General features: G+C 38.9%; 1 protein-coding gene across 17 annotated transcripts in view; it reads right to left on the minus strand.

The window, feature by feature from the left end:
- The window catches only part of DMD (dystrophin), a 2,153,717-nt gene that overhangs the window by 209,493 nt on the left and 1,927,963 nt on the right, over positions 1-16,261 (minus strand). For all 17 annotated transcript variants that reach the window (XM_015443662.3, XM_065538825.1, XM_065538826.1 and 14 more), the window contains one exon: positions 4,147-4,207. In XM_015443662.3, the coding sequence (XP_015299148.3) occupies positions 4,147-4,207 (61 nt within the window). The remainder of the gene's footprint in view (positions 1-4,146; positions 4,208-16,261) is intronic.

Below are 16,261 nucleotides of genomic sequence, written 5' to 3' on the forward strand. Positions count from 1 at the left end.
TGCGGGAACATCCTGCATGCATGTTTGAGATTCCTAAATTCTTTTGACAGTCCAGAACACAGACGAATAATTTTCTAACTCATTAAGGAAGCAAGAGAGCCCCAGTTCTTGGCTCTGTTTGGTTTACCCATATGGGAGCATGCAACATAAAAAGGTGAAAGAAATCCTAACAGAATGCAGCAGCTGGTTAAAGGCTATTATATTGAAATTTTCATGAGTTTGACAGTAGGCCAAAAAACTACAAAATGGCAGAGAGTAGAAAAGGCAGTTGTAACAGGTTGAACATTGTTGGTGATTATTTTTTCAGTGGCAATGAAAGCTGTAATCAAATAACCTGAAAGAGATGCTGGCAGGAATAAGGGAGCCCCAAGGGAGAGGGAATATGAAAACTGTAACAATGATGTATGCTGTGGACAAATAAACTAGACAAACATGTAGTTTGAAGTATCAAAATCAAGGTTCTTAGCATCATATGAAAAGCTGATGTCAGGATGCAGGCATAAACACTGCCTGATTTGCAAACTAGAGCAAAAGATGTTAATGACTTAAAATCTCAAGAATGAGTGCACAATTCAACAACCAAAAGGAACTGTGCTATTGGTATAGAAACCTCTTGTTATGCGGGCGATCCCTTTATCCCAGCATTGAAAAGAAAAAGTCATAAAGCATTGAAAACATAGCCAGAGAAGACACCAGGTTTTGCAGCTGGGCATCTATGGTAAAAACTCTTGACTGGAAGTCAAGACAAATAAGATAAGAAAGAGGAAAAACGAGGACTGGTTGAAGCATTGTCACTGTAAACGTATTTTTGTTCTTTTTAGACCAATACGGCATGTCAGATTATGAATGGCATTAAGCTGTGCATAAAGTCCACCGAACCTTGTACATCAAATTAATTTGCTTTCAATAGAAAATTTTAGATAATAGTAATGGCTAATAAGACACAAGTGCCATTAATCATCTGCTTACTGACAATGTTCATTTTATAAACATGTGTTTTCCCTATATTACAGTTTAACATTTTACACTTATATTTGAGAAATTATATCATCCCTAATTTCAAACAGATTTATAGTTGTAGAGAGAATTGCTCTCCATAAGGTTTCAGAGATATTTTTGAGAAATTACGTAATTTCCTCATTCCAAGGAACTGATTATTTCAGAGGCTTTTAAGGTCTCCATACTCACCTTTCTGCAAATTTGTCCTACCTATTTTTCTCTCTCTCTTATCATGAGCCAGGAAGTATAATAGTCCTAAATTATATACCAAGATTTGAGTTCTTTAAAGAGGTGTGGTGAAATTGGAGTGGGTTGACAGGGCATATCTAAAGCTAATTAAACAGTGTAAAATTCCTATTTTTTAAAGTAACAATTTGCATTATGTTCATTAAAATAATGAATCTTAAAAATAAAGATATTATTGAACAAAAGCTGAGATCTTAGGTTTTTAAGTTTGGACAGGACAACTGAATGAGTCATACTCATTAAGTCTTAGAGATAAAAAGGATCTTAGATATCATCTAGTCCAACTCTCTATTTTATGAATTAGAAACCAAGGTTTGGGCCGGGCGCGGTGGCACAAGCCTGTAATCCCAGCACTTTGGGAGGCCGAGACGGGCGGATCACGAGGTCAGGAGATCGAGACCATCCTGGCTAACACGGTGAAACCCCGTCTCTACTAAAAAATACAAAAAACTAGCCGGGTGAGGTGGCGGGCGTCTGTAGTCCCAGCTACTTGGGAGGCTGAGGCAGGAGAATGGCGTGAACCCGGGAGGCGGAGCTTGCAGTGAGCTGAGATCTGGCCACTGCACTCCAGCCTGGGCGACAGAGCGAGACTCCGTCTCCAAAAAAAAAAAAAAAAAGAAACCAAGGTTTGGCTGGGCACGGTGGCTCAAGCCTGTAATCCCAGCACTTTGAGAGGCCGAGGCGGGTGGATCACCTGAGGTCAGGAGTTCGAGACCAGCCTGACCAATATGGTGAAACCTCGTCTCTACTAAAAATACAAAAATTAGCCAAGGGTGGTGGCAGGTGCCTGTAGTCCCAGCTACTCGGGAGCTAAAATGGGAGAATTGCTTGAACCCAGGAGGCAGGGGTTGCAGTGAGCTGAGGTTGGGTTACTGCACTCCAGCCTGGGCAACAGAGTGAAACTCCATCTCAAAAAAAAAAGAAACCAAGATTTTTATAGGTTAAGTGACTTGCCTAAAGCCATACAATCACCTAATGACAGAGCCTTTAAGACTAGACTGGAGAACTAAAATAATAATAAGTTTTCTTTTTCACAGATCTGTGCCCTTATCAATACCATCACCATGGTCTTTAGGTACATGAAGGAGCATTAAACAAATTGGATATGTAGCTGCTCTCTAATTCCACTGAGAAACAGCAAGACACTAATACACGGAAGGGAATTACAGCTTTTCCGGAATTTGTCTCTTTTTTATTTCCGTTCCCCCACAGCAACGTACTGGGATCTCTTGTAGTAGAAGTAACATCAGGGAAAAGAAGATGAATATATAGGGAAAGGACAATGGGACCGGGGAGACCCTAGGAATCCATGTGAGACCTCTAGTGAGCCCCAAACAAGTAGTCATTTGGAGAATAATAGCTTAAAGGTGTCTTGAATTCTCCAGTGATCCTAAAACCTCATCTATGAAAGGAGAAGAGTCTTTATTTCAGTTCATAAAGGAATTGGATAAAAGTGAGAGCTTTATGAATTGGTTGAAGAAGTAGCAGGTTTCAAACATGTTAGTCAGAAATAAAAATTTGTGAGGACAAAGACACTGATGTAGAAAATCACTGTCTAGAGTTTGAAGAAAATTGTTCCATAAAATATACAGTGGATATAAGGTAATACAGTGCATGTCCACATCAATATATTATTTAATAAAGCATGTGATTTAAATAGGTATTTAAAATGTAAAATTTTGAGTGACTAAATTTATGAATTAAATATAACAAAAATAATAAAATTAAATTCAGAAAATAAGAAAACTAAAAAGCAGAACCAAAGCATACTAAAAAAGAATTTTCAAGTTAAGAGATACCTCATCTGAAAAAATGTAATAAGACAAATGGTAAACCGTTTCCTAAAGTACGTATCTCTCCTGAAAGAGTCAAAAGACTACCTTCACTCCCATTTTTCTGAGTTAACAAAATAGAGGCATAAAATCAAATTTCTTGAGGACTGTAGTAATGAAGATCTAGGACTGCTGTTATTGCTGTAGAACTGAATTAAGAAGAATTGATGGGCAGTGAAAGAATAAAAACAGATTCAATAAAAGATGGCAGGCGGACAAAAATGGGAAAACATATAATATTTTTAGTCAGACTCATGGCAGAAGCAAGTTCAAAGACTTCAGTTGGTATTGAAGACTATTTTATGAACCCAGTAAATTATAATTGTTGCTGAGGTTTCCAATTCAAAGTTAAATTTAAGTAAGACTCTACTGTACAATGGATGAGAGACTGTGAAGGTATCATAATCACTCAATATCCTCTCTCCTCTCTCTTCCATGTTGACCCAATGTATTGTCACTTATATTTCATGCAAAATACGACAGAAGGTGCTTCCAAGCACCCATATTCTTTTGACTGGCACAAATGTTTCCAGAAAACAGTATCATTCTGTTGTTGTCAGGTGACAAATACTGAGTGTTATGTATCAAGATGAACAAGTAAGCCCTACAAGTCGAGGACTGCTGCTTTCTGCCTTTTCGAAACATGAAGTATTCATTCACCCAAAACAGTTGTGTACATATAACTGTGGAAATCTTCTACCTTTGACTGAAGAAGAAATGTGAGAAAACCCCCAAATAAATGAAATTGTTCTTGCAAAGATTGACTCCCACTATCAATAAAATTATCTGGAGCTTTTTGTTCTATTGTGAAAAATCCGCCCCCTCTGTCACAAAACACACCATATATCCCACATTAAATAAACTTTTCTTAAAAGTGGTTCCCCATTGCATCAGCAAATTTACAATGGTAATTTTAGAATAAGTTTTTTTATCCAAGCTTCCTCAGGAAAAAAAAAGAAATAGGTATTGTAGGCCAGGCTAGTGTCACATTTTAAAAATAAACTCACTTGTGAATATACAGATTAGTCACAATAAATGCTCCTTTAAAAATGTGATACTTCCAACTTACTTGATATAGTAGGGCACTTTGTTTGGCGAGATGGCTCTCTCCCAGGGACCCTGGACAGATGCTGGAAAGGAGGGAGGAAAAAAAGAAAGGCAAGAAGGTCAAATTCATCGCAAACAGGAAAGACAACATTAATCTCCAGAATTACAATTTTACACTGATATTGGTCTGTTTGCTCAGCTGCCCATGAAGACAGGACGGATTAACCTGCTGTTCTGAAATTTCTGTCCTAATCTAAGTGAAATTGAACTCATTCAGGCACAAAGATAAATGCAAAGGAAAAAAAAAAAAAACCCACAAACCTTTCCACTGCTAAACCTATAGAACAGATAAGAAACTGAATGAGTAGACTGACGGGGTGTCTTGTATGTGTCTCCCTTGAGTGCTTTTTTTTTTTTTAAATAATACTTTCTGTTGCTGGTTCTCAATATTTTTTACTATTTGATTGACTGGATTTTATTATTTCAGTAGCTGAAATATCCCTGTGTGATATATTTACATTCTAAGTTATTGAAGCTAAAGTAATATGCTTATCCCTCTGATATGCTTGTTTTTATCTTTATTGGTTTAAAGAGAATCCAAATTCACTTACCAAATAGATTCTTAATTTGGGGCCTCAAAATGTCAGCTGACCAGTGTGATCTTATTAGAAAAGGTGACCAAAAGAGGGAATGGTTACTGATATCAGAGTGTAATAAGAAGACTTTTGTTATGAGTGATGAATCCTCTAGGTGAAATTTCATTTCACATACTAGGAATTTGTTTTAGTATGACTTCACTGTGTATTGGTCAAACGAATGATCTTTGCAGTTTTTTTTTTTTTTCAGACTTAAGTTGTAGGATTTCTTCCCTAAAGCTGAACCTCTACAAATATATTTTATATACTGTTTGATCTGATTTTTTTTTCTTTCTTTAAGACAAAATAATCTTGTTGAGGAGGCACTATAACGTTTCCTCAACAACATAATCTTCCTCCTGAATATAGTTTTAAGACACTGGAGCTTTAAGAAACACAGACTATTATCAGAAACAGAAATAAAAGCAGCATTCTTATTAACATCTAGCAATTTTATGTGTCTATACTTTTTTCCCTGAATTTTCATTCTGCTAATAATTTGAAGCACAGCTGATGCTGACCATTATTTCCTCTTATGAAAAACTCCCTTTTAAATTAGTCTCACAGTACATTCACTCCTCAGTGTATTGAGATGTAAGAAAACGTCAAAGCTAATATATCCTTGACTACACTGTATAATATGAAAGAACAGCTTCTAATAAAAGTTAACTTCACCTACTGCCAGACAATTTAAGGGTAATGAAACTCCAGCTTCTTTGTTTTATATAGAGTAATAGAGGGATCAAATCACCCAACCTTTAACCAGACATGCTGTTTTGTACCTTGGAAATATGTCATTTAAACAATATAGGAAATGGATTTGTATTTGGCTGCTAATTATGCTTTTTCATTTTGGCAGATGGAAATTTTTAATATGGAGAAAAAAGACATTTAGCTGCTCGAAGTAGTCCCCGACTTTCAATTTCTCTCTGTCCTTCTTTCTCTGTTCCTTTATTTTCCCTTCCTCCTGCCTTCCCTGCTTCCCTTTCCATCTTTGCCTTTTTCATTCTCTTCCCAACTCTCCTCTTTTCCTTTTTTCTTCTGTAGGATACAGCTCTCCTGTCCAAACAAGTTCACAGAGTAAATAAGATCTGATTTAAAATTATGGGCTAAGGCCAGGCGTGGTGGCTCACACCTGTAATCCCAACACTTTGGGAGGCTGAGGCAGGCAGATCACCTGAGGTCGGGAGTTTGAGACCAGCCTGGCCAACAGGACAAAACCCCATCTCTACTAAAAATACAAAAAAAAAAAAAAAAAAAAAAAAAAAAAACCGGGCATGGTGGCAGGCGCCTGTAATCTCAGTTACTCAGGAGACTGAAGCAGGAAAATCGCTTGAACCCAGGAGGCAAAGGATGCAGTGAGCTGAGATCGCACCACTGCACTCCAGCCTGGGTGACAAGAGCGAAACTCCATCTGAAGAACAAACAAACAAACAAAACGTGGGCTAGACTTCCTGACTTATCTGGTCAAAGTCTGTTGTTATGGAAATATTAAAAAGCTAGCCCTCTATAGCAGGAAACATGATGGAGAGTCAGAAATTATAGCTCCTGGCTGCTCAGTGTACCTTCTTCTTAAAATGCCAGCATCATAAAAGGAAGAAGAGAACTCCAGAGAGCTCTTGGTCCAGCCCTCACTAGCTGTGAATGCCAAGCCTGTGAATACCTAAAATGAGAAAAGAATGGCTATTCTTTCCTTAAAGGTCTCTATGGGCTGAGGCCTCACAATTTCTCTTATTATACCTTTCCAGGTTTTTTTTTTTTTTTTTTTTTAAGTCATTCTAGTGGTCCAGAAATTCTTTCTAATTTGGAGGATGCTAGACCATCCTCTGACAGCAGAAGTATCACTATGGATTTCCTACACTATTCTTAGGCGTCTCTCAGAAAGAAGTGTGCTGGAGAGGGCTGCTGGCTGCCTGGCCTGGCTTAGGGGATTTCGGTCTGAAAGAAACAACTGCCAAGCAGCAAGAGACAGAGGAAAATCGGTGTTGCCTGGCTGAGTTAATGGGAAGACCTACGTAGGGTATCTAGAATTGACTTTATATGTTTACATTAAAAGGGGAAAAATTCCAATCAAATGTCAGAGAAGTTATCAGAATATGCTTGAACTAAATAGTTGAAAATATTTTGAAAGAATTTTTAAAATATTATAAATTCTAGATCAAAATGAAATTTCAAGCTTTTGTAACTGCAGTTCTTAAGTGTTCATTTATTTTCCTTTAAAAAGCCTTTGGTCTTACGTGTAGCCATCAAATAGGTCCAATGGTGAGATTCGGTGTATTTTTTTTTTCCTGAAAGATGTTTTTCCCCTTTGATTCACAGTTTATAAATTCACCTAAGCAACTGGTTTGCAGTCATTGTTTGAAACCCTACAATTGTATACTCAAAAATGTCCTTGACATGATAAAAAAAAAAAAAAAAGGAAAATAACAACAGCCTCCCTTCATTCCTTCCCTGCTCCATCATAACCACATACACACACACTGGAACTACTTGCTTTAGAAATAACACACAATTGGATGATAGTTCTATGGAATTGGGTTCAGTGCTCCTTCTCAAGAGATTCTTAAGGGTTGTTGGCAATTTCATTTGGGGCTGCCAGATGATTCTGGTCTTCCATCTATTCAAAAGTTGATCAAATATGTGGTAGTGCTCATAAGTGTGCCACAGAATTTTTTCATTTCTTGTAGCAGTACTGACGCCAACAACAGCTGTTTCTTATCTCAGTGTGCCAGTGGAAGCTTGTCATTCTTCATAAAGCTAGCCTACGTAATAGACACACACATCTTTTATGCCTGATGTGTCCATTTTTAGTAGCCCATCAAAAGCAAATTTATCGGCAAATAGTTTTTATATGACACCGGGTTGTCCTTTGGTATTTTCTTTTACAGATGTGTCTATAACCACTATGTGTAATTCCAGGGCAGCTTTGTGATTCAGATTCTTGAATGTACAAATCATCCATTATCATACAGCACCAGCATCATGGGGTATTGTCCATTGAATCTAAATAGCGAACTACACATGCATTTATTTATTGCAAAACCAACCTCTGAATTTCCTTTTGTGTTACAGATATAGTATGTTATTAAGAGCAAGAAAGGGTAGCAATTCTACCTTCAAATGCTTTTCCTTCCTTGAGGTGACAGGATTCAATATTGTGCCCAAGGTAGTTTTGAAAATCACAAGCACAGGCCACATTATTTAGGGGAAGTTCTTATTTCAACCATTTGTAAACGCATGATGAACAGAACGTGCCAAGCGATGCACCCTGGTGTTAAGTCATATTTTAATCGGCACGGGGCCTAACCAGAAAATTAAAAAGAATGCTAACGTTATTTTAAGACATGCCAAAAGAGCACTTTCTGGAATTCCAACCCAAACAAATTCATTAATCTCGCTACTTTTCTCATATTTGGTGGATCTGGAGTTCGATAACATAGGTGGGTCAAAAAAGTGGGGGCAGTTTAGATAAATAACCAATATAGCAATCACTGGAGGTAAAATGGAAAACTCACCTCTGTGGTTGAACAAAAGGCATTAGGGAGGATCTGCTAGCCACTGGCACTTAGCTCCTCAGAAGTACTCAAATTCTGGTAATGGTCTTATGGATACATTCCATATTGATGCAATGAGCAATGCCTCTGAATCTTTTCCCCACTATCTCTGTACCCCAAACCCTAGGAATCTTTTTAGACATTTTTTTTTCTAGTCGTCTCATCCTTCATAAAAATTTAATACTACAGATGTACTGTATGTCTGTTTACGGACTATGTGTATCTGTGCTTCACACATAAAAATAGTAAGTTTTTTTCCTTATCCGGGAAACAGTTTTCACCCCCTTGGGAGCAATATCACACTCATTAAGAATGCTTGATCTAGAGGAAGTGAGGGGGAAGGTGGCAGGAGGAGAAAGGAACAAGGAGTTATTGAAAACAACTCATGTACCTGAAACATGACCTAAACTAGCTCATTTCAAACTCATAACGACCTGTGAGGTAGGTATTGTCATTTTTACTTTGCAGATGTTGAAGTACCACATTAGATCACATGAGATCAAATGAGCTAGTAAGGTCATAAATTAGATCCTAATTTTGGTTGATTACTCAAGATGAAATGAGATGGATGATCCAGGAAATAAAGGAGAAAACAAATACATTGTATTTCTACTATGTGCCTTGCACTGTATGTTATCTGATGTAATTCTCTCAAGCACCCTGTGAGATCATGCTATTCCATTATTACAGATGAAGCAACCAAGGCTCAGAAACGTTCAGTAAACTAATCCAGGTCATGCAGCTAGTAGAGAGGGCAACCAGGATTACAACCAAGTCTGTTTAGTCTTCGAACTTCACTCTATTTTAGCACGTGTGGTACATAACCGATAATAAATATTTTGCCAAAAAGCCAAGTAAATACATAAATCTTAAAAAGGATTATTATAGCATCTAGTCCAAGTTTGCTACATTATGTCTGATATCTACATTTACTCTCTACATCATTTCCACCAAATGATTTTCCAGGAGCTGCTTGAACAACTTTATTGCCATCACATTATGGTGCAGCTTTTTTGAATTTTCCGTAGCTTTAGTGATGATTAGAAACAACTTCCTTTTATTCTGGTCAAAAACTGCCTCCCTGGCATCTGTAATCTCCACCATAGCTCCTGTTTTAAATGTATCAAATAAATTATCTGATCAGTTTCAGAGACGCTAATTTCAAAAGAGCTAAGATGAGGCTTATTTTCACCTGATGAAGACAAAAACAGAGTCCCAGTTCCCAATGAAAAAAAAGGTAACTAACATCATTTAACTCATTATGTAACATTTCGTTACTGAACACCTTGTGTTACCCATTGTGCAAAGTTCTGACACTGTTGTAGTAAGTAAGACAGACACAGTTCCTGCTACTTTGCTCTTAATTTTAGTCTCTGAGGATATCTTTCAATGAGCACATCTGCCATTCCAGCATTAAAATCAATAAAGTGGTATTTACTGAACACACATTATGTGCTCAGCTCCATGCTAGGTATTTGCAGGCAAGGGTGGGTTGGGGAAAGAAGTCCAAACATGTCCCTCACCCTTAAGGGCCTTATTATTCAAATGGGATCAGGTTTCACAAGAACATATATTATAATGGGACTGTATCAGTCAGGGTCCTGGCAGGAAATGGATGGCACAATCAAGTTGGGTAAAGCTGAGGAGACTTCAGTAGATGGGCTGTTCACAAAGGTGTTTGCAGAGAGTAGGGAGATCACAAGGGATAATACTTTTAAAAGGGAGCCATTGAGCATGTGCATAGGGTAAAGAGGATCTTTGGTCATGTGACAGGATCTTTGGTCAAGGGAAGTAGGCAGGGAGGGAGTCAGGGGAATAAGCATTTCAACGTCATTCTCCATTTCCCACCGTCTCCCACCATGGTACTCCAGTGGCTGAGCCCAGCCTGAAGCTAGGAGAGCTGGGGATCCCATTCATGCAGCCCACACAGGTCAACCTCACAAGGCCCAGGGCAAGGCAGGGAAGTGTGGAGAGTGGACGTAGAGGGACAAAGTGTAGACACTTTCTCATGCTGCTGTTATGGCAATAGACTCATAGCTGTCTTCGGGTTCTCCCTAGCTTCTCAGCTAATCCAGTGTAGCACTAATAGATTAATTTCTCCAAAGTACTATTTGGAGCCCATTGTTTTTACTCAAAAACCTTCTATATTTCATAAACTAATTTTAAACCACTCATATATATAAGCTAATAAACTAAATTTAGAATTCCTTCCTTTGGTATTCAAGGCCCTTTACATCCTGACTCCTCCTCACTTTTTTATCCCAGTCCTTCCTTATGTGACCTTAATGGTTTTATTTGTCCTTCCTTTCAGACCCCTGTGCTCAGTGACAGAGACAGGCTGCCTGTATTATACGGAGCCTCCTTCTTCTTTAGTAACAGAATTTCTAACTGTTGGATGCAGCAATGTTCCCAAGGACTATGCATGTCAACTGTGGGTATTTGTGTGAGGCTTCTGGGAAAGTTCTTTAAAGGTGACTGACCAGATGGAGAGGCAGCTTTTGCCCTTTGCCCATTCCTCTTCCTGCCTGGAACACAGATGTGATGATGGGCAGAGCTATAGTAATCAGGAGAATGGAAGCCATCTAGTTGCAGTCCCCCAGAAGTAGATGAGACAAGAAGGTGAGTGGGGCCGGGCTCGATGGCTCACGCCTGTAATCCCAGCACTTTGGGAGGCAGAGGTGGTTGGATCACTTGAGGTCAGGAATTCAAAACCAGCCTGGCCAACATGGCAAAAACCCGTCTCTACTAAAAATACAAAAATTAGCTGGGCACGGTGGTGCGTGCCTGTAGTCCCAGCTACTTGGGAGGCTGAGGCTGGAGAATCGCTTAAACCTGGCAGGCCGAGGTTGCAGTGAGCCAAGATTGCGCCATTGCACTCCAGCCTGGATGACAGAGCGAGACTCGTCTCGAAAAAAAAAAAGAGAAGGTGAGTGTAAGTAGTTTCGGTGGCAATTCAAGAAAGCACTGGTAGAGGAGTTGGGAAGTAAGGCAGAAAGGTAAGAAAGCTGATAAAGGACGCATTGCTGCTGGGGTCACCTGGGGCTCGGAGCAGCTGGGCACTTCAGTGCAGAGCACACTTTAAAGTTATCTCACTCAAGGGATGAGGGAACTGGGTTATTTATCTACTATTGCTTGAGGGCTGCTCCTGGAGTATGGAGGGGGTAGTCATTAAATCCCTGGCATTTCTGGTCTGCTCCTTGTGCCGATGAGCAGGCCCCAGTGGCCAGCAAAGGCCTAAAGTCAGAGTTGCAGGTGTTTGTAGATGGAAGTCTAGGCTTGGTGTTCGTGGGCATGGTGAATGCCAGAGGGCATATGGGCAGGGCTCTGACAACTTATGCTATAGAAGCCATACACTAAGAGAGTGGTTGAGAAGAAAGATATGATAAGTTTGATTTCCTGATGAAAATGAGTCACCATTCCAGCTTATCTAGGATTTTCTATACAAGAAACATTAAACCCCTCCCTTGTTTAAGCCATTGTTTAATTAGGTGCAGCCAAGCCTGCTTCTAATCGAAATATCCCAATCCCACTTTCACTAGCAAACCATATGACTAATCACAAGATTCTTGGTTCAGCTTGGACACCATCCCTTACATCATACCTTTCATTCTTCCTGTCGCTAGGCTGGAGTGCAGTGGTGCAATCTCGGCTCACTGCAACCACCGCCTCCCAGGTTCAAGTGATTCCCCTGCCTCAGCCTCCTGAGAAGCTGGGACTACAGGTGCATGCCACCACACCCAGCTAAGTTTTATATTTTCAGTAGAGATGGGGTTTCACCATGTTGGCCAGGATGGTCTTGATCTCTTGACCTAGTGATCCACCTGCCTCGGCCTCCCAAAGTACTGGGATTACAGGCGTGAGCCACAGTGCCTGGCCCTTCTTTAATTTTTAAAAATTTTTTCTTTAATTTTCAATAATATTTCTTTTTCTTTTTGACTACAAAAACAATATCATGGTTGTAGAAAATCACTCAGAAGAAAATTCAAATTCCCTGTAACCCTCTGTATTCCCACCAATCAGCTATAACTTGTTAACGTTTTCATATACGTTATTTCACATACACACATATTTACTTTGTGGGATTCAGATCATATTGTAGACAAAGGTTTTTACACTGCCTTTTTTTCTCTCAAAATATATTACGGGAAATATAATGTGAACAATTTTTCTACATGCTCATATATTCTTCTGTAATTGACTTGTTAATTAAAAATGTATATATGGTAAAAAGCACTTTTGTGTATATAGTTCTGATTTTTAACACATGTACAGATTCATGTGATGACCACCACAATCAGGAGACAAAACAGTTCCCTTACCCCCAAAATTTCCTCATGGTATCCTTTTGTAGTCAACTCCTCCTCCAGCCCCAACACCTGTCAACTACTGACGTGTTCTCTGCTCATATAGTTTTGTCTTTTCCAGAATGTCATATAAATACAGTATGTAACCTTCTGAGACTGGTTTATTTCACTCAGCATAATGCATAATCCATATTGCTGTATCAATAATTTGTTTCTTTTCATTGCTAAGTAGTATGCCATTATATGGGTGTACTACAGCTTATTTATCCATTCAACTGTTTAAGGACATTTAGGCTGCTTTTAGCATTTGGCAATCATGAATAAAGCTGGTATCGACATTTGTGTACAGGTGTTTGCATCAGCGTAAGTTTTCATTTCTCTAAGGTGAATGCTTAAGAGTGGGCTTGTTGGGTTACAACAGATTTTTCATTGCTAAAAAATTCCCACTTATGGATCTACCATGATTTATTGAAGAAATTCCCTCTTTGGGAACATATAAGTTGTTTCCAGTTTTTCACTGTTATAAGTAAGGCCACAGTGAACATCTTTGTAGATAAATCTTTGCACATATTTTAGTTAATTTTTTAAAGCAAAATTCCTAGAAGTATATTTACTTGATTAAAGGCTATGAACGTTTTAAAAACATTTTACATAAATTACCTTATGGCATCAGAAGCCTCTCTTTATTGATATAAGTATAAAGGGAAAAATCAATTTTCTGCAGGTCAATAGCATTTAGTTGGCAAAATTCTCAAGGCAAGTTAGATATACTGCTTGATACAGTAGATTATTTGGGAACATTCCTCTCCCACTCTCCTCTTGCCCTGATAGACTGTAAAACTCAGAGTTTAGAAAGGCACTCAGGATGTCGGCTTTCTATTTCAAAGCCCAATCCAGCATCTTGAGAGGCAGCTGGATAAAGCAGAAAAATGTCAGAGTACAGATTCAGAAGAACTAGTTTTGAGTCCTGACTCCCCTATCACTTCATGATCTTAAACTAGTCTTTTTTCCTGCCTAAGCCTTATTTTCCTTATATTCCAAATGGGAACAATGATATCTCCCTCACCAAAATGTTGTTGAGATAAAATGAGAAAATCAATATGAAATTGCTTTGCAAAATGTTAATCACCACACGAATAATGTTTGTAATCACATAGCTATGATGTGTTGTCTGAATGATGGTAATTGTGGAATCAATTCTTTCTCTCTCACCTGGGCAGCATTTATCTTTAGCCTTGAATTCACTCCTAACTACTGTTAATGTGGCACATATAGTATAAAGTATGGCAGAGAGAAATGCCTTTGAATACTATCTAACTGCCTGGGCTTACGGCACTTCTTTCTACATCTCTGTCTTCCTAGATCAATGGCATCTATACAACAGATCTTTCATTCTTAGCTAGACCATTCATCCACCATTCATCAGCATGAATGATAAACAGATTAGTTTATATTTTATGCAGTGAAAAACAGAGGCCCATAGACTGATTAGCATTTGGCAATCATGAGTAAAGCTGGTATCAACATTTGTGTACAGGTGTTTGCATCAGCATAAGTTTGGTTCTTTTCACTGAAATGCAAGTCAAAGGACAATACCATAAGGACTAGAATCATAGCAGATGCTATGAGAACGGCTGGACTCTTTAAGGAAGGAAGATTGTACAAAGAGAACTGTATGTATACACCACATTTTCATACAATGGAATATTGTTCAGCGTTAAAAAAACAAGGTTCCTACCATTGGTGACAACGTGGATGGGCCTTGCAGACATGCTCAGTGAAATAAGTCAGTCATAGAAGGATAAATGCTGTCTGACTCCACTTATATGAAGTATCTGAAATAGTCAACCTTACAGAAGCAGTAAATAGAAAAGTGGTTGCCAGAAGATGGGGCAGGGGAAATGAGAACTTGTTATTCAATGGGTATAAAGTTTCACTTATGCAAGATGAGTAAGTTCTAGAGATCTGCTGTACAACATAGTGTCTATAGTTAACAATACTGAGTTGTGCACTTAAAACTTAAGGGGATTAGGAGGGTCCATCTCAGCTGGGCGCCGTGGCTCACCCCTGTAATCCCAGCACTTTGGGGGGCCAAGGTGGGTGGATCACGAGGTCAAGAGATTGAGACTATCCTGGCTGACATGGTGAAACCCCGTCCCTACTAAAAATACAAAAATTAGCTGGGTGTGGTGGTGCGCACCTATAGTCCCAGCTATTCAGGAGGCTGAGGCAGGAGAATCGCTTGAACCTGGGACATGCAGGTTGCAGTGAGCTGAGATTGTGCCACTGCACTCCAGCCTGGCGACAGAGCAAGACTCCGTCTCAAAAAAAAAAGAGGGTCCATCTCATGTTGTGTTCTTGCCATGCACAGATACACACAAAAGCAAAGGGACACAAAACTTTTGTAGGTAATGGATATGTTAATTATCTTTAGTTTGATTGTGGCAATAGTATCTTGGGTGTATATGTATGTCCAAACTTACCAAATTACATATATTAAATATGCATGTTTTTGCATATCAATTATACCCCAAGAAAGCTATAAAAGTACAAAAAAAAAAAAAAAAAAAAAAAAAAAAAAAAAAAAAGATGGGTCCAGTGGAGGAAAACAAGAGGGAATGTACCCTGGCAAATGCCCCTAATGGTGGTGGCAATGGAATTGCTGTCAAAGAAAAATAATACAGAAACTAGAATAAAGTGGGATGAAACACAAGAATAGCCTAGCTGGTGAGGTATAAACAATTCTTGAGCCTGATGGACTAAGGGTGTAGAAGAGGAAGATGTATTTGATCCCATGATCACTGGTGACCTTAAAAGAGCAATTTCGGCCGGGCGCGGTGGCTCAAGCCTGTAATCCCAGCACTTTGGGAGGCCGAGGCGGGCGGATCACAAGGTCAGGAGATCGAGACCACAGTGAAACCCCGTCTCTACTAAAAATACAAAAAATTAACCGGGCGCGGTGGCGGGCGCCTGTAGTCCCAGCTACTCAGGAGGCTGAGGCAGGAGAATGGCGGGAACCCGGGAGGCGGAGCTTGCAGTGAGCCGAGATCGCGCCACTGCACTCCAGCCTGGGCAACAGCGTGAGACTCCGTCTCAAAAAAAAAAAAAAAAAAAAAAAAAAGAGCAATTTCACACTAGTGATCACAGAGGCTGAAGGAGGGAGTAGACAGAGGGCAAGCAAGCATTTGAGAAGTTGTGTATACAAAGAGGAAAATGTAAATGGAAAGGGGTAACATCCAATTGTTGTCATCCCTCTCTGGTGCTCTGTAACTCAGCCTATTCAGTTCACTTCATTACTGAATTTGCTTAGGGTTTCTTTATAATGTTAAATTATATGCAAAATGTATTTCTACCTTTTTCATTTCCTAAAGTCATAATCAAGATTATAATACAGTATTTAAGCTTTCATGTAGTTATTAGTGTTGAATATATATATGTATGTGTAATTTTTCCCATTCCAATTTTTTTCTGTATGATTTCTATTTTCTTTTGATGTGATGCATACAGTTCCTGTAGCAAGAGTAAGTTTTCTGTCATTTAAATGAAAGGCCAAGTTAAATTTAACACTTTTCAAAACATTAAATTAAAATAAGGATAGCGCTTTATATGTCTATATTGTATATCAAAAGTAAAGATTCAATGAA

Source organism: Macaca fascicularis, chromosome X, assembly GCF_037993035.2.
Source record: "Macaca fascicularis isolate 582-1 chromosome X, T2T-MFA8v1.1".
NCBI classification, from domain to species: Eukaryota; Metazoa; Chordata; class Mammalia; order Primates; family Cercopithecidae; genus Macaca; species Macaca fascicularis.